The 24,379-nt window shown below is 30.5% G+C and overlaps 1 protein-coding gene across 9 annotated transcripts; it reads right to left on the bottom strand.

The window, feature by feature from the left end:
• Positions 1–2,490: 2,490 nt before the first annotated feature.
• LOC132914238 (transient receptor potential cation channel trpm) lies at positions 2,491–23,664 on the bottom strand. 9 transcript variants are annotated; one of them, XM_060973166.1, is made up of 21 exons: positions 23,502–23,664; positions 22,649–22,756; positions 22,402–22,484; positions 21,741–21,797; positions 20,609–20,795; positions 20,320–20,533; positions 19,837–19,996; positions 19,626–19,762; positions 19,399–19,555; positions 19,155–19,317; positions 18,748–19,056; positions 17,905–18,451; positions 17,569–17,780; positions 17,330–17,497; positions 16,367–16,426; positions 16,226–16,273; positions 14,912–15,121; positions 14,492–14,840; positions 14,261–14,406; positions 13,512–14,102; positions 2,491–13,426 (listed from the first exon to the last, which is right to left on the bottom strand). In XM_060973166.1, exons 2-21 carry the CDS (start codon positions 22,727–22,729, stop codon positions 12,131–12,133), a joined length of 5,175 nt encoding a protein of 1,724 aa, XP_060829149.1. In that variant the 5' UTR covers positions 22,730–22,756; positions 23,502–23,664; the 3' UTR covers positions 2,491–12,130. The 9 variants fall into 9 exon arrangements, with proteins under 9 accessions (XP_060829149.1, XP_060829151.1, XP_060829152.1 ...); XM_060973174.1 differs by lacking the exon at positions 2,491–13,426 and having other exon boundaries at positions 13,629–13,804; positions 13,983–14,102; XM_060973168.1 differs by lacking the exon at positions 16,226–16,273.
• Positions 23,665–24,379: the final 715 nt, after the last annotated feature.

Below are 24,379 nucleotides of genomic sequence, written 5' to 3'. Positions count from 1 at the left end.
GACGAATATCGCTCTCACTAACGAAAGTTACCTCTTTGCCATCACTGTCTTTCTTCCTCGCTCTTTTCATACCAATTAGAAACGTTCATTTTTCTTAGATGCGATTATGAATCGTGTGTCTTCACAAACGCGTGCAATAAGATCCTTCTATCAATGAATCTTTTTTTTATTATTGGCTATTTAATTCTCAATTAACTTACATATTACATACTTCCTTTAGAATAGAAACAAATCTTCTTCATTGTTTTTCAGATAGGAATTTTAAAGAAAGAAAAATCTTCATGGGAAAAGGAAAGTTGACTCTACGTTGAGTTTAAATAGACAGGATATTGTTTCAGCTCTGCTAATGAGATAGTGAATGTAATTCATACTTAATTTTATGTGGATTATATTTCATCCAATGTTGGATTAGATCTAATTATTCAAATTTAATGTTAATTTGGTGTTTAATTTAGTACTTAATTTTGGTTCATCTCAATTGAGCTAAATCTAATAAACTTGACACAGATATAATTTAATACTTAAGAGGAGTTAAGGACTGAAGATTGAAATCAAAAAATGTGTTATTTAAAATAATTTTTGTCTAATTTGAATCTAACTTAGTACCTAAAAGGACTTGAGGATAAAATTTTAGGATTTAAAAAATGTATACGTCATTCAATCTTAAACTATAAAATTTAGAAATGGAGATATTTTCATGGTGATGTCTAGATCTAGAAACCCAATTCGCCTACTAAACACATCCTGCGTTACAGATCTTCCTTTCAGTCTGTAACGTATAATCCGTTATGAATCATTTAGTTGTAGTTTCTCGTAATTACGCATTATCGAGGCATCGGAGGAACGATCGCTTTTTTGCTTGACGTCGAATTACCCGATGCAGTAGCGTGTTTACCAACAGACCTGTTAATCATTACTCTCGAGAAGCGGATTCTCGCTGAGAAACATAAACGCACGTATAGCTTGTCATTTCACTACAACGAGAATGTCAGTGATGCAGAGCAGTGAACCTATAGGACGGTTCAAAAATTCAATCATAAAATTCTTGGAAAAGGATCATTATATTACATTGATTATCAAATTAATTTATAGAAACAGACGAACAATACTTACAATTCTCGATTTTGAAATTAATTCTTTCATAAAAGGCAAAAACAATAAAAACTTGAAGATGACATTGGTATCTTTGGAATTTACTTTATTAATATATAATTAAATGATATAAGTATCATAAATAAAAGGATTTATCGAATATTTTTCCATGAGAAAAGGAAGAATGTTCGAATTTGAAAATTGGAAGACATGTTTTGAAAGGACCTGTACAACTTTTTGCATAAAAACGTGTTAATTATAAATTGAGGATATTGAGAACTAAAAATAATAGTTTGTTTCCTTTTTTGAAGCAACTTGTAGAGTTGCTGTTATCGAGGCCATTTCCATGAGGCAAGGAAAGTGAGGAGGAATGCAATGTGACGTCGAGATAAGTAACGAGTTGAGCGTGTTTAATTACTCTCTCTGTTCACGAGAGCATTTTTAGCATTGTTAATTCGTTCAAAAAGAACTTTATAGCGTTATAAATTATGAAACTCGATCGAAATTACAAAAATTCCACGACGTAAATTATATAGTTGAAACAAGGCAGGAAGAGTGTAAACGAGATTTCCTTTTTTCTCCCTTTGTAATTCAGAAGAAAGCGATGTAAAGTAAAATTGTTTTCTACGAATCTTCCGTCGTTATTTGAATTTTCTATGGTTCAATTTTGTCACTATTTCAGCTAACATCGAATAATTTCGTACTATTTCCACTAGAAACGGCCCAAGTGTAATACTTGTATAGAATCAGCTCTAATTGTGAAAGCTAAGACAGTAAAGTCGATGAAAGCGATCCTTTTGTTTTTCCAAAGCGATTTAACATGACCGTAATTCCGTGTGTTTCACGTTCAGTTTAAAATTCCTACATGCAGGAAATAAAAATATTCCGTTTCGACTATACATTGCTTACAGAATGTACAAAATGTGTATATTTCCCCCTTGTAATAATTTTTTCATCTAATTGTAAAAAAGTGCATCTAATATTTATGAAAAACCGATACACATTTTCACTCATTAATTACAATAGAGAAAGTTATAAAAAAAACTGCTTTCTGATATTCTTATAGAACATAGTGCATGCACCATTTACTACACCTGCATACTTGGATAGTTTTCAAATCTTATGGAATTATTTATTATAATTGAAATTTAAAAACTGAGATATAAATATATCTGTTGATACAAATTCATATAAATTTTTTATTGTCATATCGTTAATAATAATATGTAAAGTACATATAATATATATTATAATTTATTATAATTTGTAATAAATTATAATAAAATATGTAAAAGGTTATATGTAGACCGGAAGTGTTATATTGCCTGGATATAAAAATGCAATATGGCGGCTGAGGAAAGGTGGACACATGCCACAAAGCAAGAAAACACATCAAGATCAGTTATATATATTTTAATCAATTTATTTTCATACCGGACTACAAGGGTATATATATATATTTATTTATCTATGTACTTTTTTTTGTTATTACAGTCGATTGCTTTCTCTTAACCATCCCAATCAATACAGATTGAGATTCGAATTTACAGCAATACATTGCAAGTAAGCAAATTAGCCTAATTTGGTACGGCGTTTCCTTTTAGATTAACTAGACTCGAGAATCGTTATAATATACATGTACAATAATAAGCGTGCTGAATGTGTAAAAAGACGGAATAGATTGAATCCATTTAGGAGATAAAAATTGCTACAAAGTATCTTATAAACTGTAATTGACAATACAATGATATATAGTCAATCAGAACATTTTTTGGTAAGCAATAAAAAAATTTTATTCGTTAATGTTGAACGATTGCAAATACACAATTATATATTTCGAAAGAAAGAAATTACAATGTTCAAAGATCAATTGTCCCATTATCTTAATTAAAAAAGAGTTTCGACGTTGAAAATGTTTAAGAAAATATCCCAAAAGACATAGATGTCTTTTATAAAAATTTAATGTGAAACAAATAGACAAAAAGGAGAAGAAATTCTATCTCTTCTTGAATCTATCAATATTTATGTTAAAAAATACTAGATCATTTCTCACCGAACAAAATTTTAAAATGTCCATCGCAATCATTCAGCATTTCTGTGATCAAAAGATCGAGCAAAAAAAAGATCAATGTACGCGTGTTCAGCTGTGTCGTGGAACAACGAACAGTTCGAGATCTCTTTCTGTTAATTACATTGCATCAGTATATGTATACAATTGATTGTGTAGGTGAACAAACGAGTGTATTTACAATATCGGTACAGACAATATATACAGGTCGAAAAGTGTGACAGACAGTTTCTCGTGTTTGTGATTTTAATCCTTGTCGATTACGATTACTCTTGACGACTAGTGATTGTAACAGCAATACAGGAAAACGATCGCGTAAAATGCGTCTCCACCAGCGTGCGCGAACAATATAGGACTCTGCATATCAAGAGAAAATACAAACTCGAACTTGAACTCGAAAAGTGTGGGAATAGAAATCCTTTGTTCGCGATGAGAAGTTGAAAGTGACATCCACACCGGCTAACATCTCACGAATACCGTTCCCAGATATTTCATAACCATTACGCAATCTTCTTGTAAACACTTCGTTGCCCTACTTCTTAACTGTCCTAACCCCATTTTTCTAAAGAATGTAATTAGCTAATGCACATATGTCTCATCGATATGACGAAAATTCTACTTAGCAAATAAAAAATATTCAGTTCTCTTAACTTCTAACTCTATATGATCATATACAATTACATGAAATATAAAGTCTAAATAAAACTTTTATCTGTAAATAAGAACTAGAGCAACGACTTAACAAATTCATGCCTTATTCATGACATTTGTTCATGAATTAAAATAAGATCAAACATGATATAGTTTGAATCATTTATAATTTTGTAATTACAAGTGATTACAAGTGAATAACAGTGTTCGTGTACTGTTCGCCGGTGAGTATCCGTCTTTATGAACACTGACCGAATTAACAAGATAACTTCAAAGGGACGACATATCGCAAGAAGACGCAAGAAGTTTGAAGGTTTCATTTTGTTTTTTATTTTTTTTAATCCGGTCATCGAAGATGAGCAAAATCTTCAAATTTGTAACGCGACGTTTCCCTTCACAGATGATTGTTTTTTATTGTCTGATTATTGTTTCGCTTTACGCAACATTCCAATAATCCATTCACTTGCCTCTCTCAAGGATTAAAAACACAAAATGATACAGTTCCCGATTGAACATAAAACGCAGTAGAGCATTTCCTACCGTCTGTCTCTGCGTGGTATTTTATTTTGCGTGTTCATTACCTTTATTCGTCTTTGTCTGTACATATTTATACGAAATCGTTATCATTAATATCGTACAAAGGTAACGAAGCGGAGGAACATTGTTGAACGATATATCAACTATCCTAAAAATATTATATTCTTTACATCAAACGTTTTTCCATTTTTCAAATCTCGTTTTCGAGTTTTGTGTTCGTGCACGAAACATGTTAATCCTTTTATAAGCTGTGAGACTTATTTTTCTTCTTAATGAAATAGATACACTACTCAAAACAATTAAGTAAGGTTAGTAAATGATGGAGATTTAATTGAACTTTGTAAATGAGGAAATTATTGCATTGAAATTTCATAAACGTACATATAATGCATCCAAGAAAAAATAAGTATATATTGATTACATACATATAGTTATATCTTTTATATTTTATAATAAATGTGTATGTATATATATTCTTTCATAGATTAATAATATACTACATATATTCTACTTATTGATCGCTTTCTTGATAGGATATTTGACTAATATTTTGATTTTATTGCTTATACAGGTTAACCAGTTAAAGAGATTTTGAGTATGCGTATATTTTAACGACATAATGAGTTTATCGAATGATTTGTAATTGTTTTGAGTAGTGCACAAGAGGATAATATACTGTGACAATGAAATATCACGCATTTACTTACGAACATGATATAATGTGCTTTCTGCATTAATCACGTAATTTTGACGGACATGTGTGAGCAATTTGTATTTTCATAACATGAAATAAAAATACAAAAGCAGCTTTATTAAAATTTTCATCAAACTACAAATCGAATTTAGGATGTTAAAGGAAATGAAACAAATAAGATTAAAATAATTTCCATGCTTCCATGTATTCTTTATTTTATCTCTAGCTTGAAAGGAAAAATGTCGATTTAAAGCACAAGTTAACTTGCACATGTCCTACGTATGATGCATAAGATATGTTGAGCAAACTTGATTTTGTACCATATGAACTTACAGGTAAAACCTAATGGACGTTACCTAACCTAAAGCACGGTGATTTAGATGCTGGATAAACTATTAATTAAAGGAAATATAGCGAAGTGTCCAAAATTTATTCGATAACGGTGCGTAAGGAAAAGCCATTCAACTTTTACTTTTTTCACACTCGTCACAAACTTACATTTACTTTCGTTACTTTTGTACTATTCAAAATTACAACTCATTTCAGGTCTTCCATTAACGCGTTAAACGACATTTTTGTCAGTTTGTTCCTGGGAACCGACACTGAATTTTTTATTTGTACACGGACTACCACGGACGCGTTTTCTGTATTAACACACCGCACTGCTTAAAGACGAGAATTCCTTTGCATCCTGTGCGTCCAATGTACGTACATGTTTGCGTCAAAAGCAGTTTTAAACCCAAGTCACACGAGCAACGCGATCAATCTCACTGCGATATCGCAGCCGGTATTTGACGCATCCGTCGGGCACATTTGTACCTTTACAATGAAAAAGTATGCTTTTGTTTTCGCAGTATCTGATTTATCACGCGATTTGAGTTTGACTGCTTTTGACGCAGACGCGCGCATTGAGCATACCTAGAACATTCCGCCTTAAATGGAGAGCAAAACAAAATTAACTTCGTGTTTAACATATTTAGATAATGACTGTATAAATTATGCAGTTTAAAGTTGTTAAACTGCATAATTAACGAAGCACCAACCTATCTTCACTTTATTTCTTCCGCTATTCGATTCATCGATGGTATCAATTTCTTATTGATAAAATCTTAAAAGCTGTCGAGAAACAATTTGATAGCAGAACTAATGTTAGCTTGAAATAGTCTACTACGGAAGATAGAATGGAAGGGAAGAGATGTCTTCGAAAGTATTTTTTGAGCGATTAGGTATTTATCGAATGATTATACCTGTAACGAAGCTTCTTATAGAAATACTATACAATACATTTATCGACGATAAATCGCAAGCGTGTTCGTTGCTTAATTCCAATTACGTAAGGCTCGATTTACACGATAGCACCTTTTCGTTTTATTTCACAAATCTTTTCTTTTCGCAAATATCACTTTGATTCATTGGGCAATGTCGAGAAACTCAATTGGTTAATTCTTGTCTGAATCAACAATTTAGCGTATACAACAATAATAATACTATCAATAACGGAAAATGTTATTATTATACGGAAATAGGTAGTTTTTATGGAGGTTAATCTTTTGATTTTAAGGTTAAGATCCATCATTCTACCAGTATAATAAAAGTAACATGAATTCGAGGTATAAATGGATACAAATCTATTACTTTTAATTAAAATTAGTTAGCGTGGTCGTATCGCTAAATTCGATTTTTCAATCAAAGATCATATTTTCTCAAGAAATATCTCGAATTTAACAATACATCTAACATTTCTGGATACAGACATTGCATCACTACCTATGTCGGATTCGTATTAACAATTCATCGCACTCTCGTTTATTTACTGATTCTAGAATAAAATAAGTAAACATATTATTTCCTTGTGATACAGTCTTAAATTTGCCTCGTACTCTCGCTCTGTTCTCATTTTAAAATGTTTACGAACTATACACAATTTTTATACAATTAGGCATATTCGTTTGTTTATCGTTTATGTCTCTTTTTTTTTTTTTTTTTTTTGTTACTTTTACGTTAGATGATAAATATCAAACGTGTTTTCGCTTATCATTTGCATATCGTACATACTAACACGGATTGGCTTTCGTTCTTAGGAACGTAATTATCCGCGTGATATGGTTCGCTTTGTTTATTCGTATTACTTTTTTTTTTACTTTTGTTGTTTCTTTTTCTTGGTTTTAAATGGTCCGTAAATTTTGTGTTTGACGCAGCAGGTAGTGCGTGATAAGGCCCTAAATGTACATTCAAAAAATTCATAAAAACTTTTCGGCAGTAACGATGATAGACACGTGCGAATCATTTGATAACATCTGGCAATTTATACAATTTAACAATTTGACAATTTAACAAATTTAACAATTTATAATACGTTTATTATACGCAGCTATGCGAGAATTATGAACATATATAGATCAGTACGAGTCGCATAACATTCCATTTAGGCCCGGTGCAGACGAGCGATTTGTGACAGCGTAACCGCCGATAGCGTGATCTCCCACTGTGTTTATGCGTCCAATTTTTGCGTTAATTTGCCGCTGCGTTTTACGTTCCCGTGTAAACTACTTTATATAAATCTATGCTATTCTAAAACGCAGCAAAAGAGTGTCACGCTGGTGACGTTCTCGCAAACCGTTCATCTATACCGGACCTTAGTTTCCTCCTCCGTAGTGAAAATAATTTATATATAAAATATTTTCATATAGTATCAACTAATTAACACATTATCACCGGTTCACGCTTCTTTAACACGCCGAGCAAGAATCTATATGTGCAACGCTTCTAGAAATTTGTAAACAATTAAAATAGATAAGACAATAGACTAGTCAAAGATACTAATTACATTGTTTATAATTGTACCAGACCTCGACTAATATTATTTATAAACATAAATAAAAGTAGCGGTAGTTAGCTAGATCTGGTAAACTAAAAAGACTGAGGCTAGTTAAGTGCACGCGTATTTAACGAATATTCAAGCTCGAGTTTCTCGAGAACGGAGCAACAGAGCTCCATACGAACAAACGTTGTTTTTACGAAAAGATAATTTTTCGTAGCCTAATTGTAATTCGTATCTAAATTATTTCACCGATTATTTCTTCAGTTTTTTCCTTTGGGTTATTTATTTCTAGCACCAAAATTAAGGAAAAAACACCTCTACAATAATAAGCTAAATGTAACTGTAATATTTTTGTCAAGCACTACAGTTAAACGATTTAACTTGCTTTAGTTTTGCAATTCGCACGTGTCTAGAAGATAATAAAGCTGAATATTACACATTTACATGTGATTGGAGAAATATTGGGGAAATTATTTACATTAAAAATCGATCTCGTTATCGGATCCGAAATAATATCTCGGATAGTGGTTTATCGAAACGAAATCGCATCTAAAGCCAGTACAATTTTTTTCTATAGATTTGTAACTCACAGTACTGCCATTTTGACCGGTCTTAGTAACCTGATACGTCTTGGTAACTGACTGCCGTTATCGTTTTTATGTAGACTATCTACAAACTCTGAAAGCAATCTAAATATCGAATGTTATTGTATCATGCTATCCATTTCTTTTACCCAAAGAATAAAATTCCTGGAATAAACTCTCGTTTGTTAACTGGCCAGATTTAATTTCAACTAACTCGTTATAAGGCAGTACTGTATACGATTTATTTTTATACTAATTGTAAGTATCTAATATTTGATTAAGCACACGCCGGTTTTCGATCCCTTTCGGTGTATGTTTTAGTTATACATTCTGGTCTTGCAAACACGACCTTGAAAAATGTTGATTCTGGTGTTCATTAAATAATGTATCAGCACCACTATACATGTGTGTATGTATGTACTTCGAAAATTTCGATAATCGAGTTTCACCTAATTTTTTTACTGAATCTCTGAACACAAATTGGCATCGAATTTTTATAACAGATAATTTTTTTTACAATTTACAATTTACAATTTTTATAATTTTTACAACAGATAATTTCTTTCTTTCTTTCATTATTCTAACGATATTCTCGTTGATACTAATGATATTCTAAAGTAATGTTAGTAAAAAAAAATGCAAAATGTTTCCTCTTAAAGGAAAAAAGATTAATTGTGAAAAGTAGGTGAAACTGCATTATTGATTTTTTACAGTTTATCGTTGTTAAAATAACGTTTGATTTCGTTATGTCGACATATGTATAATATTTACGTGTATATACAGAGTGTATCAAAATAAGTGTCGTCTAAAATAATTATTTTTTATCATTTTTTTTTTCTTACGTTGTTCAAATAGAATAACATACTTTTATTTCAGAATACCATGAAATGTAAAAAAAGAAATATATTTGATTTAATTTCTCAAGGTCACTTTATATTCGTTGCCAATGGTATTGCATGAAACAAGTTCACGTGTAATGATTTTTAATCGATTGGTCATACGAATTACAAACATGGTTTATAAATAATTAGTTACAAATATATCGATCTTCAACTTTAATCTTTTCTAAACATTAAATTGTTCAAAGGTCACTGCATAGTTATGCATAAGTTCACCAGATATTTTTTTTATATCTTCATGGTATTAAAAATAAAAATATAATATTCTTTACTTAAAATGAAAATTCTATTGCGATTTTCTACATTATTTTGGTAATTTGTAATTATTAGACTCCGGATACTTATGCATTTTTTAGACATGTAAAAATGCAAAATCTACAGAACGCATAAAATATACAAAGTAGAGTATTTATTACAATATTTAGTACATGAAACAAATTTCTATTTATATTCCACTTTCTTTAGTTGTGTTTACAAAAATCTAAAATCGCATAAACATCCTCAGTCTAGTAAATATTTTATACGACACTTTTTTCAGAACATCGTGTATACGGGTTTCTCGTATTTACTTAGAAGTAGAATTCTTTCGGGAGAACGAGAAAACCGAAGAAATCGAAATTAATTCCATCGATTAAGATAAAGGACGGGAGGAGATTAATGTTTTCGATAGCGACTCCTTTCGTATTACTATAATATGCAATAACAAACGAATTGTGTGTATGTGCGCATAAAAAATTGAAAAATACATGACATAGAAAATGGAAGGAACTTGAATAACATTTGTATAGTACATTATACCTGATTTACAGAAATGGTGGCAACGCAACCTTCCACGGAACATATTCTTGTTTAAAAAAGTCGTTAGAAGTCCCATTGAAGTAGGCACGTATATACGTTTTATACGTTTATACCGTTTTATACGTCAAGGAGAAATTAATTTAATGAATTTTAACCCTCAACCAACTATGATAGTACCATCTAAAATTCATCAACAAAACGAAGAAACGTATTTTCAATAACAAGATTTGATTTTCTAATTTTCATTATCAGGTACTTCTTGCACAATCTAACTGATATTATTAGTGAAGTTTTACAAGTTACAATTTACTAATATTAATAAATTCCCTAATATAGAATTAGACAATTCTTTTACATAAATTAAAAACTACTTGATCGCTCTATTTGTTGACAAATTGTGAAAAAAAGAGAACACTACATGTATCTGTAACTTGTTAATTCACTAATATTAGTAACTGGTAAATTATTATTCAACAGGATCCTAATATAATTTTAATAGTTTTATATGCAATAACCATAATTTTTGTTATGGAAAGAAGGTACAATTTTAGTAAAATTTAATAAAAAAAATATAATTATAAATGTTCATAATAATATAAGAATTTGTGTATAACAATTCCACAAATAGAGTCTAAAAAAGATACATGTGACTGTTTTTTTTAGTCATCCGTTGTTCGAGGGTTATAAATGTTAATACTATTGCAATTGGAATAGTCAAAGAAGTGTACAACGAATAGTACAATTACGAACGTGTGTCGTATTTGAAAGTTAATATTTAAAAAATATTCTGACATCTAAATATTCAAACTACATGATTATTTAATTATCTAGTTTGAATATTTCAATTATTATTAATATTAACAAGGTTCAAGTACCTAAATCGTCGTTATTAAAGTACACTGATTATCTGAAGGAATAATCTTTTTCGAATATTTGAAGTAACTGCCGTGTGTTGTGATAAATTGATTCAATTACTATATGTATTCTGACGTTAAGTATATCATAAATTATTATGCACATAAATATCGTAATTAATATTATTAATAGTAGCAACTGCATATATGCATTTAGCATTCTCTACAAATTCAAAAATATTATTCCAAAAAAAAGTTAATTCAACATTGACTGTTGAATAATTTAATTATAATAATTGATTAAATTCTGCCAGTTGTATGTTTGTAAGAAACATGTCAACAACTAGTTAGATTAAATGTACATACAAATCGTAATTTCTATTGTTTATTAGCATTGAAAGCCTTATAAAATTGATTGTTAAATAAATTACCATAAACATATATATCAAATACGTGGATTTCTTCGAGTATATAAATGTGTTGTATGAATAAATGATTAAAAAATTGTATATAATATATTTAATGGTTACTTAAAAAGCAAATGGATTAAAGTAGATTAAAAATTGCTAATTCTAATGTGTAGCACTTGAATATTCGAATTAATTCGAATATGAGCAAGCACAAATATGAGCTAAATAACTTCAATATTTATATGTACGTATTCATGTGCATATTTATTATGAATATATAATATACTAAGTACTTTATGGCTAAAAATGATTAAACTATGAGAAGAAATTACACAAAAAAGAAATTACAAAAGTTGCAGCTAAAATATTATAAGAAAAGATCTTCAGATCTGAGCTCAACAATATATTGCACTATAAGTAAACAATTAGAAAAATGCATTCCATTTAGTTATAATTACGTGCTATGATAAAATATCAAGTATACAATTTTAAAACATTCTTTGTTTAAAAATACTGTTTCATTTGATTCTCTATATTTCAATGTTAAAACAGTTAGAAAAATAATACCAACTGAAAATACATATTTCACTGTAACCTTGACTTGCATTGTCTTATTGAGTCAGATCAATTTGGAAAGTGTATTGGGGATAGATTACCTCAATTCCTAAATGATTCATAAAATATATTGAGGTTAGTTTACCTCGATGCGAGTGCACTGATATTTAGCACATGGTCTCTGACGCTGGAGCAGGTACCGTACTCAGATTCTTGTCGTTAGGATCTGAGCTTTCTGAGTCCCGGATCGGTGGCCTTGAAAGCGTTTGCTCGATCTCCCTGGTCACGCAAATTGTAGGTGGAGGCCTTCGAGACTCTTCATCGATGGCAGAAGCTCTTCGAAGTTGGTGCCTGTGTTCGTTCGATATGAAGAGGGTAGCTTCATCAGTATGCAAATGCTCCTCGTCATCTGCGATGTACCTCCTCTGTATTAAATCTTCCATCTGTTGGTAATCACACTCCTCAGCATCACGTAGATGTTCATTCTCAATTTGCCAAGCCATCTCAGGGTTAGACATTTCGGATAAGTTTCTAGCTCTCGAAGGTGGTGGAGAAATTGGCGGTGTTCGAGGTGGACTTAGAAGGCCACAGTAGCTCTCCAGCTCATCCGTTATGCTTGTATATTCTGCATGCATGGCTAATAGAATAGACCTCTGCGTGCTACCTGTTGAAGACGATGGAATGACTGCAACACGTGGCTCAGCCCACGTTACTCCTCTTGATATGTTCGATGGTGGAAAAATCGTTACATCATCTGACTCTGAACGTGTTCTACTATTTTGTCTAATAGGTCGTTCTGTAGAATCTTGCCTAGGAATAGGTTCCGAAGCTGGAGCTTCGCTGCTGGCTTCTCTGCTCGGTTCTTTGCTTGTAGCTTCTTTGCTCGTTTCCCTACTTAATTCTCTACTCGTTTGTCTACTTGGTTCCGTACTTGGTTCTTTGCTACTTGGCTCTCCACTTGGTTCTCTGCTTGGCTCTCTGCTTACCTCTCTGCTGTCAGAATGCGAATCCTTCTTTAGGGTCTCTCCTTCACCATCTACTTTGCTCGCTTCAGTTTCCTGGCTTGTGATTGTCTTTATGTCATCTTGAACAGTGTGTCCATCTCCACTTATAGAAGACTCGTTCCTACTGAGGTTCTCTCGGGATATAGCAGTTTCCGAATGTTTCACATTCATCAGCACATCATCATCTATTGATGGGCCTAGGTTAAGGAAAGTGCCATCGGTCATCGATCGAACCAATCTCTTACGTTTAATCGCAATGGCTGGTAGTTGGGTATGAGAATCTGTTTCTGACAGAACTTCTGAGCGTTCTGATACCCTACGCTGACGACCGTCTATATCAAAACTAGATAAGCCCTCCATGTTGGGCATGTGAGTAGCCATGAATCGGTGGATGACTCCTAGATGTGCCAAAATCTGTTCATTTAATTCTTCCACTTTGCGCATACGAAACTCCACTGCCTATAATAATATCGAAAGTTCTATTATAATATCTGACAGTAAATTTATTAATATCAGTAAAACATTAATGGTACAGTATAATTACTTGAAGAGATGCATTTTGAGTATTCCCTTTTTTGTCAATGTCTTCGATCTTCGAATGCATATTCTCCACTCTTTCTGTGGTAATTTTAACACGTTCCTCTGTAGACATTTGCAGTTTCAGCTCTTGCTCACGAAAGTATCCTTCAACACAATCCTCTTCAAAATCGTAGAGACGCTCCATGTCGTCTGCCTCTAAGAACAACTTCAGTCCATTGTCGTAAGTTTCACCAGTGTTTGCTTTCCCTTGTGTTACATATCGCAGCAAATATTTCGCCACCAGATATATATGAGAAACTACAATGAGCGGAGGAGGTAAAACAGGTTTCTGTTCATACTCCATAACAACAGTAAAACGTTGGAACATCCAAACTTGGTGCGCCACCGCGTTTACTTCATTGAAAATATTGTTGAATACAGCAATCAAAAGATTTATTAACAATATGTTTGCAATTAAAAGATAAATGGACATTACAGTAGGTGTGATCCACCGGCCTGGTAAACATGGAACCATTCCTGGTTCGTTCCCGCAATCTGGATCTATGTTGTCGGCATACACCTCTCCGTATAACATAAAATATGGTTCCATAAATATCTATAAAATAAAAATATATATTCTTTATAGAACAGAATAGAATAGAATAGAATAGAATAGAATAGAATAGAATAGAATATGGAATATGGAATAATAATAACAAGCTAATATGTAATAATACTAAACTGAAATAGAAAATATCTGTAGAGAGTACATACATCACGAATAATCCTCAATTTCGGTTCAGCATTAGGGTTCAAAATTGCCTGTCGAGTGACTCCAAAACTCATTAATACCACTATTAAAAGTACCACAAAGTATGTCATATTTTTCACCATTTTTCCCATCATTGTAACTAAAGGACCTAAGAACAATATAAAATTTATTTATTATCTGTGCATTCATACTTCATATTTTTGCTAAGTTTCCATTTAACTTGCGTGACATACCAAAGTACTTATTTACGCTAATAATATTCAATATCCTTAAGTACCAATAAATGGAATCAACGCAATAGATGACACGACCAACATCGAGAGTTGAGTGTCTTAAGCGTAAAGCTAAACCAATTTGAAAAAAAATAATGGCAGCTGCATCACAAGGATTCCACATATTCCATGCCCAAACACTAAATTTATGTGAAAGAGTAGCTGGTTCAGATGTTGCTATTTCTCGTACTTTTTCACATCCTAATGTACAAATATATGCAATGGCATAAATCTCTGCTAATGATGGATAATCATCCATAAGTACGAGAATGGAGTATGAGAAGAGAACCAAGAAAATAATGTATGCTATCTATAAAATAAAAAGAATAAGTGTAGCATGTAATATATTAAAAATTTAATTATTTCATGTATAAAACTTACAGCATTAGCCCAAAATTTTGTGATGGGAGCTGTAAAAAATTCATATAATTTTTTCCTCAATCTCAATGGCCTGCTGTTCTTGATGTCATAGTAGTCAGAGTTTATACCATATGTACGATGAATTCCATCATCGTTATCTGTCAGTACTTTACCATTTTCTTGTACAATTGTCTCCTTGATGACAGTAGTGTGTTCATTGCTGATTAAAGCCTACATGAAGAAACAGGAATTTCAGAACAATGTATACAAGCATTAAGATAGATTGTACAGGACATTAACACATAGATAAGAATCTTTTAAGTATAATCAGACATGTATTAACATTTGTTTTTACTAATTCTTGATCATTCTCAGAAACCATTTACAGTCTGGATGTTGCTAACAAAATAATCAGAGAAATCAATTGAATAGAATGGTACATAGCATGTAAAAAGCACATACTAAACGAAAAAGTTCTTTCTGGCGTTCTAGAATATTATGGAAGGTAGAAGTATATAGATGACATACATTCATTTCTATACAAATATGTAATTATTTATTATTATATAATTAAACTATATGATCGTGTGGTATTATGAATGAAATGTACATTTCAAGCGTACAAGCATGGTGAACTTGTAATATATTTTATGAAAGGGAGTAATTACTTGCGGTATTGTATTTCAATGTAGAGATTCATAGCAGGTATTGTAATAAAGAACTAATCCAGTACAAAAATATTTTAATAAATAGGAAAAATAAAAATAAAAGAAAGGTGTATAAAAAAGTGAACTTATTTAATAGCTACAATAGAAGATGAAGAATGATAGAATAGAGTGCAAATAGTGTTAAAAATTATGGTTGTATAGAACATAAATTGTTAGTGCATGTGGGTAACGTAACGCGAGGGAAGTGAAAATTTAAAGTAGTTACATCACCAAACAATATTTTTGTTTCTCCATGACTCAATTAGGAATAACTTCATAAATAGAATGTTTGAAATACAAGGTTGTATTTTGGAACATTAAACAATAAACTAGTAAGAATAAATTATCAAAAACATACGACTGGTAATGGTTAGAGATTTTTTAACCGCTAAATGAAAAACATCGGTATGTCGTGACGACACATTTAAGAAATCTAAAGCTGACATACATATATAAACATATATCAAGTAACTTGTGTTATTACTGTTAATATTTTATGAAAACTATACCGATATTTTAGCGGTATTGTTTTTATATTTGACATCAAAATGGACGATTTTTTTGTTAAGTATTTATAACAGTACAACACGATTTGCTTTAGAATAGAAGCGTTAGTTATCATCCTCACCGGTACGGATTCCGATACTGAATAAATAGAAGTTTTCCTTGATGATAACTAATAACATAAGAAAGATAGTTGAAAAGTGCACCGGAAAGTGTAAACTTATTGGTCATAGAATCATTGCATTTCAGGTCATTATAGATATACCTTAGCGCCTTGTTGGCTGCTGGATTTGTTGCGTACGCTCAGGCTCCTGCGCTGACGTTTCTAAAAAACAATTCATACGCATACCCACATAGTCTATGAATCACAAAAACATTTCAATACCTCTAATAGCGATCGATACACTATACCATATAATACTGACCAATTACTAGACATACAATACCTTTCCAAACAATATATACTTAAGTGTACATATCTCAATAATAAATGAAATAAAATTATATAATATAATTATATTTCATACATCTTATCTGCCTACACGTACAGAGAAATAAGATTTAAGAATATAAAAGGCACAGTATAAATATAATTATGATCTGTTAATAGTATTTTATGCTTTGTGTGAAATATTTAAATATAGATTTAATACAAATATAGAAGAGTTATAAAACGTTTCTTTTTTCACTATATATAACGTAAATAGAACCTACATGCGTATACGCTTCTACATAATGGTTCAAATAACTGTTCAAAGCCAGCAACCACATGTACCAACTGTGTTACTGAAAGTTATCTCAAAAATAAACTATGTTCTAAATAATTATTAGAAGTGACTACATTTTGCATTGGATTTATTATCGTGAAAATTTGTTATTTACAAATGACAATACTTTCGATAACTTGTATAATGAATGGACGAAATTTGAAAACGTTATCCAAAATAATAAAGCAGTGATTGCCACTATGTTCAGAAATAATAATTGCAGCGTGAAATGTGTAATGATGAACTCTTATAAATGCAATGATAAGCTGTATTAATTATTACCAAATATTGTACATCTTTATAATAATTTATTTTATTCATAAAATAGATTCATAATGACCATAAAAATTAATCAACATTAACGTTTTCATAAACCTTAGTCTTTTTTAGCTGCCAATAACTATTACATAATTACTTAATACTTTTATATCAAAATATTATTAAAAAAAAATATTTATTACCTCAACATCTGGACCTGTTGGTATACCATGCTCTGAATCACTATCTTCTTTCTCATCTTCGAGAGAGATCAAATGTTCTTCCTGAGTTTGTGGCATCAGCTGCAATTCCTCGCGACTTTTAAATTCCAAACACATTATATAAAATGGACAAACTAACCCAAGTATGACCTAACAATAAATTAAAACAATATTATAAAATATGAAAAATATATTCTTTACATTACATCCAATTCAATCACCTTTAAATTCGTATTCTTTCTCGTACGAAGACCTCCCATCCATAAATCAGCTAAAATAATTTGGCTACAAGGGTGTGCTAAAAGTGGTCGATGATTAGCCGTGACTGCCAATGAAAGACATGTTTGACCAGACCAATTTTGAAGTTCAGAAGTCAATAGCTGTTTCGTTTGATCGTCATCTTGACGATAACAATAATCTAACAATTCCAAAGCTATACAAAAAATTATATTATATAAAATTATATAAAAATTATATAAAAAAGTATATAAAAAAATAATAAAAAAAGAAAATATTCTGATAATTATTGTATTACAAATATATTATATTATTAGTACCAATATTTTCAAATTCTTTCCCATAACTCCGCAATTCGTCATAAACTTCCGTTTCAAGATCATCCTCAGCAGCCTCGTGCGCCATAGCCTTATACAATTTAAGAGCAACGAGTGCTTTTGCTAAAGCTTCTTCCCCATGTTGCCACATTAATAGTGCCATTTGCTGTCGTTTAGTTAACACAGCCCATATAAGCAACTCATTGAAAGGATAATCAAAAAGCGGCGTGTCTCGATTAGCTGGTAAAGTTTCAGCGAGCAAACTCATTGTTAAACTATCCTGTTTACTACCAGATCCCGAATAGTAACGACTAGTGCTACCCAGGACGCAGCTATTTCGATGCATATGTTGAGGATGTGCTCCAGATCTCTTCATCACTTTGGTATAGATCATACGGAATCTTCTGCGTGTGTACTGCGACCGATACGCGCCACCCATTAATTTATTTATCACGAGGCCGATATCGTGCAGTGTGTACATGTAACCCCGTGGAATATTTGGTCGAACGTCGCGGAGAATGTAGCCCAGTGTGTTCGAAGGGCCTTCTTTCTAAATAATCGATATAAATAAGAAGAACATGCTCATTGTGTAATAATTTTAAATGCAGGATGTCCTATGAAACAGCCAAACTTTGTCATTGTATTCTATAGTTATAGCCAAAGAAAAAGTTTTATATAAATGCTATATTAAAATATAAATGTAGGTCATTTAAAGATTAACTTTAACATCTTTTGCTTGATTATACTTATAGAAAATATTGACACACGCGCGCGCGCACACACGCACATACAGAATTTGGCTGATAAATTCTGAGACATGTTGTATAATAAAAGCAAAGAACTTACGGTATTGTACAATTCCTCAAGGCGAGGTATAGACAAGAATTTACGCATAGAGACTCCATTTTCTAAGAGAAGTTTCACGAAGTCAATTCGATCGTGTTGCAAAGCTTGCATCATTGCCTGTTCCAGAGCACCCGATGGCCAATTTTGACCATACACAAATATTTCACAGCGTGCTATGTCCACTCTATTCCAAATTAAAGATAACGATAGCTGCTCAGCAGGGGATAATTGCTTGGACTTGAACAGAGCTGTCAGAATCGTTTGGTCAAGTTCCTGTGGCCGCTCTTGACTTATTCTAAATACTGTTATCTGTAGAAATTTAATTTTAATGATTGTATAAAGCACAAATAATTAACCTATTCATTTATATAAATAATTTATCTGTATAAAATGACTAGTGTACCAACCAAATGTTTCTTACGGGTACATTGCAAAAGTTCAGAGTACAGTTGTGATGCCTGTTCAGAGGATACTTTGAAAGTGCGTTTGATAGTATCTAAAAGATGTCCTCTCATACTTTCTAATGGTCCCTCATTCTCTCCATTCTCTCCATCTCCTTCAGACGCGTATCTAAATTTTTTATTTACTATCATTGTCAAAATATAATTATATTAAGAAATATGTATAGCTAGTTGGTCATAACGTTCTTACTTATGCATAAAAGCGATGAGATCAGCTGCACGACCTGATCCATCGCAGACTACTACAGGAACAGGAGGAACATCTGTAACATACTCTAAAACTGATCGAATCGTATTTGTTCCTCCTTCAATTACCAATGCCACGACAGGAATACTGCTGTGTGTGTCTGCAATAAATTTTTCATTTCATGTTACAAAGATTATTTAAACGATATACATCTAAATGTCGATACTTACATGGCTGTAATTTTAGATTAGAAATATATTTTTCCAATCTTCTACGCAGCACAATTTCTGCACCATATCGACCACCGGTACCGTTATCCACCAATAAAAAATATGCATGACGATTGTTTAAAACAGCATATTTAGACCTAAACAGTTGTAATAAGTATGAAAATAGATATTTATAACAAAGAGTACATTAACCATAGAAATTATATCTTACCACGGAGATGAAAGACATTCATAAGGTACTTCACCTCCACGGCCTACAAGTTCATGACTTTTGTCTAAAATTCCCCATGGTGCTATGCCAATACTTACAACCCGACCTTGTCTTTGAGATCTTTCTAATAGCAGGGCATCTCCTACTTGTCTTGTTACACCTACGAAATTGAAATGTAATATTTATAATCAGGGATCATAACAGCTAGAATTAAAATTTTAAAAGTTGCAGTCTAAAAATTAATATTGGGTTGACAACTAAGTGATTGCAGATTTGTCATTAGGTGATATTGATAAAATAAATGAAAGAATTTTAAAATTTCTGTAAGATTTAATGATTACTGTCTTCTATTTAAATCTTCTTGTCAATGACATTTTTCAAAAACTTTAGACATAACTGTTATTTTTGGTCTCCATTTATAATAGAATTTATACAGTTATTCCAATAAGGATAACTAACCTAATTATATTTGTTTCAATCTACCTGTATTAGTTCCACCTGTGAATATCCATGCACCAGTTGTCTTTGCAGCCTTCAGCAAACCTTTCCTTAGAACTTTTTTCAAAGTTGGCTGCAGTTCAAAATTAGATCGACCACCATGCACGGTTATTAGTAGCTTAGGTAATCCCAGATTCCATTCTCGACACAACAATTGTACTATTGGTTCTGGCCTTGTGTCATAAGCAAGTCTCACATACTTAAAATTCAACATTAATATAGAAAAATAAATATATTATATATTTTAATATGTACATATTTTTCACTTATTTACTTGAGCTTTAGTTGGATGAGGTCCACCTTGAAATTCAATGGTACCATATGCATCAGTAGGAAATGGACGTGTATTTTTTCCAGGAGACCATTGTTCTCGATCTTCTTCTTTGGTATTACTAGGAGTGTAACTTTGAACATCTATACCAGCTCTGCAGTGATGAGTATAAGAATATCCACAACAACATCTATAATAATCAATCATTTATTAATACTTTTACTGGGAGGAAGAGGCTAGATGTAACTGGATACAGATACTCTTTAAATAGAAGCATGTGATAATTTTCTTCATAATATAAAGCAGAATGCTATAGAAAACTGTTGCATATAATTGTACCGTTTTACAACTAATCGTTTTTTTTTTTTTTTTTGTCAATATAAAAGGATTGCTTATGACTGTACAAAATATATTTCTATATCTCACCAACATAGTTTTCTCATTAGGGAAACTTATAAATGTACATGGTTTCAGAATAACTATTAGCTACTGCACAGGCAAATGTTTAAATATTTTACAGACAATAGATTTTATAGCAATTATTTTCATAACAGATTTCCTTAATCTAATTATTATCCAAATACTATGAATTATAATATTATCATAATAATATTTGTATAAATATACGATTTGATTACTTGGCTGCATGATGTAATGGATATGAACTCTAAGAGAAAACGAAGCGTTTTGTGAAAAGCAGTAAACGAAAAGAAAATTTAAAATAAAATTTTATCAGTGAGGTTTATCAAAAAGAAGCAATTCAATGATTATATAATGTAATTTTGGTGCAGATTTTATGTATGCTATGAAAACTTAGAGTCTAACAGCTCTTTTAGTACAAACCATTATTGCTGAGAACTGTATAGAATGCATGTAATGTAACAGTACTTTATTAATGACTACTCAAAGATATGGAAAATAGTATATAAATTATTATTTTCTCTTTAAAGGAGAAATATTATTTAGCTTACAGATAAGGGAGATGTATATGATATTATTTTGGAATATAATTTTGATATATATTTGCAGAAGCAATATTAAATATCTTTGTCAAGTCACCTATCCTTCTTTTTTTCTTTTTTTCATAAAGAACACAAAATTCCCAATCTTGACAAAACCCACAATGAACTCTCACCTGGAAGTAGTGATCACATCATACTCTGCATTCTTATCTCCCTTTACTTGCATAAACCTATAAATGGAATGAAAGAAAGAAAAGTAAATGAAAGGAAAATGAACATAAAAAATTATGTTAGTAGTGACCTAGAAAATTCAGAAATAAGTTTTTTATAATAAATATGTAAATTGTAAAAAATACTAATAATTGTAAGTATCATAAAAATGGAAGGCATATTTAAAAATCAGCATTGAAAAGCAATGTTTCATAATATAACGTTAAAATTAATAATTATAGTATACAATCATCATTGTTAATGTAATTATGCTGCTTATATTGCCTCTGCAAAAATATTGTCTTTTTAAAGAAATATGTATTCAAAATATGTATATGTAGCTATTTATCGATGTACAATAAGTATGTTTAACAAAAGAATAAGTAAATAAATAAACATAGAAGTTTAATAAATGCATGATGATGGTGTCAAGAATGATACATATTGAAAAAAAATTTATTTGATGTATTCCATAAAAATATGTTTAAAGTTGAAAAAATTTTTAATAAATATTTTTGCACGTTTTTAACATTATAAACACTCATTGATCATAATGTGGGATATGCAAATGTATTCTGTAAGAATATCTATGTAAAAAATAAAAACATAATGAACATTACATACTTGTGTTCATCATCAGCACTAGGAATAAATTTTGAGCATTCTCTTTTTTGAAAAGTTGCCTCTATCCAACTGCGTTCAGTTACCTAAAATATATTTGAATTATTCATTTATCATTACAAAATGATATACACATATATATATTTACAAAATATGTAATATTTACAGTGTTAAATGGTAAAGTAAAATGTGATGTTTGACTAAAATATCTTTTCCTAAATAAAGTAGAGTAAATGAAAACATGGGATACCTTTGCCTTTTTTCTCTTCATTTTAGGAGTGTTGGCTCCACAAATAATACTTCCCATTGCCATCTTGATACGTATATGCATTCACGTTAATATTAAGCAATACACTAACTAAAAAAAAAAATGTCAAACAAAACTAAATACAAACCAAGAAAAATAATGATAAACTAACACATAATAAACTTATTACACATTTCTGACTCTTGTATTTAAAATAATTATTCTTTACAGGAATTTCAAATATTACATTGTGCTATAAATTAAATCATTAGTAATCATGAATAATACAAATAGAAATTACATATAACAATGAATAATATAATATTTCTGCAATACAAAAAAAACTATACGTTTTTTCCTTTGCAAAATATAGAGTAGTTAATAAAACAAGTTTAACTTAAAGGAAACCAATAAAACTTGCATGCAATAGAGATAAGATAAACGATATAGATAAGAAAAAGAAATCTTAAATTTCTCTTTGAATATGTAGTTCCAATACAAAACCTGAATTAGACATAATGCAACTATATTTTTGTGGCAATTGAAGTTCATTTATTTCACTCATTATACACAAATAAATTATATAATCTTAAAATTTTACTATATGACAAAATAATTCTACAAATAATATATACTTATACGATTTTATTTAATTCAATATTCATTGCATTTTAATACTCATTATTTGATATCTATATCAGTAATAAGGCTATGAATTAGATAATTAATGGTAAGAGAAAAGGCAACAAGTACATTTTCTGAAATGATATTTTGGCTATAAAAATGAGTAATATTGTTGAGGTAATGTTATAGAGGTATAATGCATTTTATATTAAAAGTATTTTATTATACTCACCATACGACAACTTTTGGTTTTGTCTATCATATCTACATAGAACTGCATAAATAATATCAATGTATATTTGAAGCTTAGTAAAACAAACTTGCAGTTCAAAAATAGTGATTATGATTAGTAGCTAGCATTAGATACTTAGCTGATATAGTTAAATTAGATTTATCTGAAAAAAATCAAGAAAATCATTTAAACGTAAATGTATGTTGATAACAATATTAATGAAATATCCTTTTCTTCAAATAAAACTTTAACGATACAGTTAAGATTAAAACATCATATTACTTAATCAAAACAATTTCATATGATTCAATGCACTTTTCTAATGACTATCTAGTTTCATTATTCCTAATTTATAAAAATTAACTTGTCCTGAAATTAAAAAATTCCTGGAGTAGTTCTTTTTTAAAATAATTTATAGAATTTTTAATAAATTATACATTATAGAAATTATTTAAATGGAATAGAAAATCTCTTTAACCTTCACCAAATGCTAAATTTATGTTTCCAGTAACTTTCATTTAACTCTTTGTAAATCTAACTCATACCAGAAAATTACATAAATATTTTCATTATTTGTAAGAATCAATAATAATAAAATAAATAAAGGTTTTTAATATTGAATATACATAATTTCTAACAAATTTCTTCTTTAACGTGCTAAATAATTAACAATAGAACAAAATTACTATTAAATCGATTTTAATTCGTTGTATAACATTATATATTTTCTACCATTACGTACACTTGGAATAATCAATAGAATCAATTAAATAATATTCAAATGAGTATTGTAATCATTACATTTAAAATAGGCGGGAAAATTCACGATTTGTCATGTGCTTATAACTTAACCTCATATGCTTCTAAGCATGATCATG

The sequence above is a fragment of the Bombus pascuorum genome, chromosome 14 (genome assembly GCF_905332965.1).
Source record: "Bombus pascuorum chromosome 14, iyBomPasc1.1, whole genome shotgun sequence".
Taxonomy (NCBI): domain Eukaryota; kingdom Metazoa; phylum Arthropoda; class Insecta; order Hymenoptera; family Apidae; genus Bombus; species Bombus pascuorum.
Note: the sequence above shows the minus strand (reverse complement) of the source record. Positions and strands in the feature narration are given on the sequence as shown.

Coding starts and splice junctions, on each gene's coding strand:
- LOC132914238 (XM_060973166.1), bottom strand. CDS start 22,729: ATGCATATACGTATCAAGATGGCAATGGGAAGTATTATTTGTGGAGCC. Junction 19,556..19,625: donor TAATCTAAAATTACAGCCAT/GTAAGTATCGAC, acceptor AATTTATTGCAG/ACACACACAGCAGTATTCCT. Junction 16,427..17,329: donor CAACAGGTCCAGATGTTGAG/GTAATAAATATT, acceptor ATTGTTTTTTAG/AAACGTCAGCGCAGGAGCCT.